Source organism: Egretta garzetta, unplaced genomic scaffold, assembly GCF_000687185.1.
Source record: "Egretta garzetta isolate BGI_Z169 unplaced genomic scaffold, ASM68718v1 scaffold616, whole genome shotgun sequence".
NCBI classification, from domain to species: domain Eukaryota; kingdom Metazoa; phylum Chordata; class Aves; order Pelecaniformes; family Ardeidae; genus Egretta; species Egretta garzetta.
Genome location: NW_009259982.1, coordinates 219396 through 220595, shown reverse-complemented (window position 1 = coordinate 220595; position 1200 = coordinate 219396). Strand labels below are relative to the sequence as shown.

The 1200-nt window shown below is 60.8% G+C and overlaps 1 protein-coding gene across 2 annotated transcripts in view; it reads right to left on the bottom strand.

Annotated features, from left to right (window-relative positions):
* Window positions 1–781, bottom strand: part of SLC6A17 (solute carrier family 6 member 17) — a 12128-nt gene extending 11347 nt beyond the window's left edge. For both annotated transcript variants that reach the window (XM_009640455.1, XM_009640454.1), the window contains exon 1: window positions 496–781. In XM_009640455.1, coding sequence (XP_009638750.1) covers window positions 496–781 — 286 coding nt within the window. The remainder of the gene's footprint in view (window positions 1–495) is intronic.
* Between the last annotated feature and the right edge of the window lie 419 nt (window positions 782–1200).

Sequence of the window (1200 nt, the reverse complement as noted above, 5' to 3'; positions counted from 1 at the left end):
GGCTGGAAGAGACCTGGCCCTCCAGGCTGCTCCTGGAAGCCCAAAGAGGGGGAATGGGGTGGGATGGGAGGAGGAGCTGGCTGGAAGGAGGGTTTGGGGAGGGGCTGGAGCCTACAGAAGACAGCTTCAGGACCTGGGGAAACAGAAGGACACATGGAAGGACACATGGTCTCTTCTTTTTTCCCCCTCTAGTTTCCAAATTGCCCCAACAGGAACTGGGGGCTGCAGCAAGAAATCCTGTTTCCCAGCCTGGAATTCACCTTGACTTTGGGGCAGGCAGGCAGACACCCTTCAGGAAGAAGCTGTCCTGGAGGCTCCTGCTCCTCTGCACCGATGCATGTACAGCGGCGAGCAGCTCCTGGCTGCCCCTTTCCTCCTTCAGAGCCCAGATAACCCCCATCCTGCCCTGGGATCCACGCGCCGATGTGTGGCGAGGCAGAATTGGGCCATACCCCGTTCCCCAGGGGCTGAGCCCATCCCTGCCCTATCTCTCACCTCCTCCGTTCTTCTGGCAGAGGTAGGGGAAGCGCCAGACATTTCCCAGGCCCACGGAGTAGCCAATCTGTGCCAGGATATACTGCAGCTTGCTGTTCCATGCCGGCCGGTTCTCTGCATCCAGCTCCTCCTCTCCATCCTTCTGCTTGTCCCAGGTCTCCCCCGTCACGTTGAGGACACTGCGTTTGTAGTCCACGGGCTCTTCGTGGGCCAGCAAGTCGGCCACCGACTCGGTGACATGCTCACTGCTGTGCTCCCGCTGCGTCACCTTGCTGTTCTTCGGCATCAGGATGGCTCCGCGTGGCCCCGGGGGGCGGGATGGGGTGAGGGAGGAGATGAGTGTCCCGCAGGGAACGGCACCCGTGTGAGCTACAGCTTGGGCCTCACCTCCTCGTCATCAGCAGGACCTGGGTGGGGAAGGGGTCAACAGAGGATGAGTTGGTTTTGCCTTACCCCAAGGGTGTCCTGGTGCTGGTGGGAGAGGATCTCCATCACCCCACACCTTGGGGACCTCCCTCTGGGCTGGCGGGACACTAAGGGCCCCCTTCTCCATGAATGAGGGACCAGGATCAACCCCTTGGAGGAGCAACCAGGAGCAGATTCCTATGACCCACAGGAGGGAATTTCCCCAGGCTGCAGGGGACGGTGACACTCAATGGAGCCGGTCACATCACCGTGACACCTCTTTCATCCTCCAACAACCCC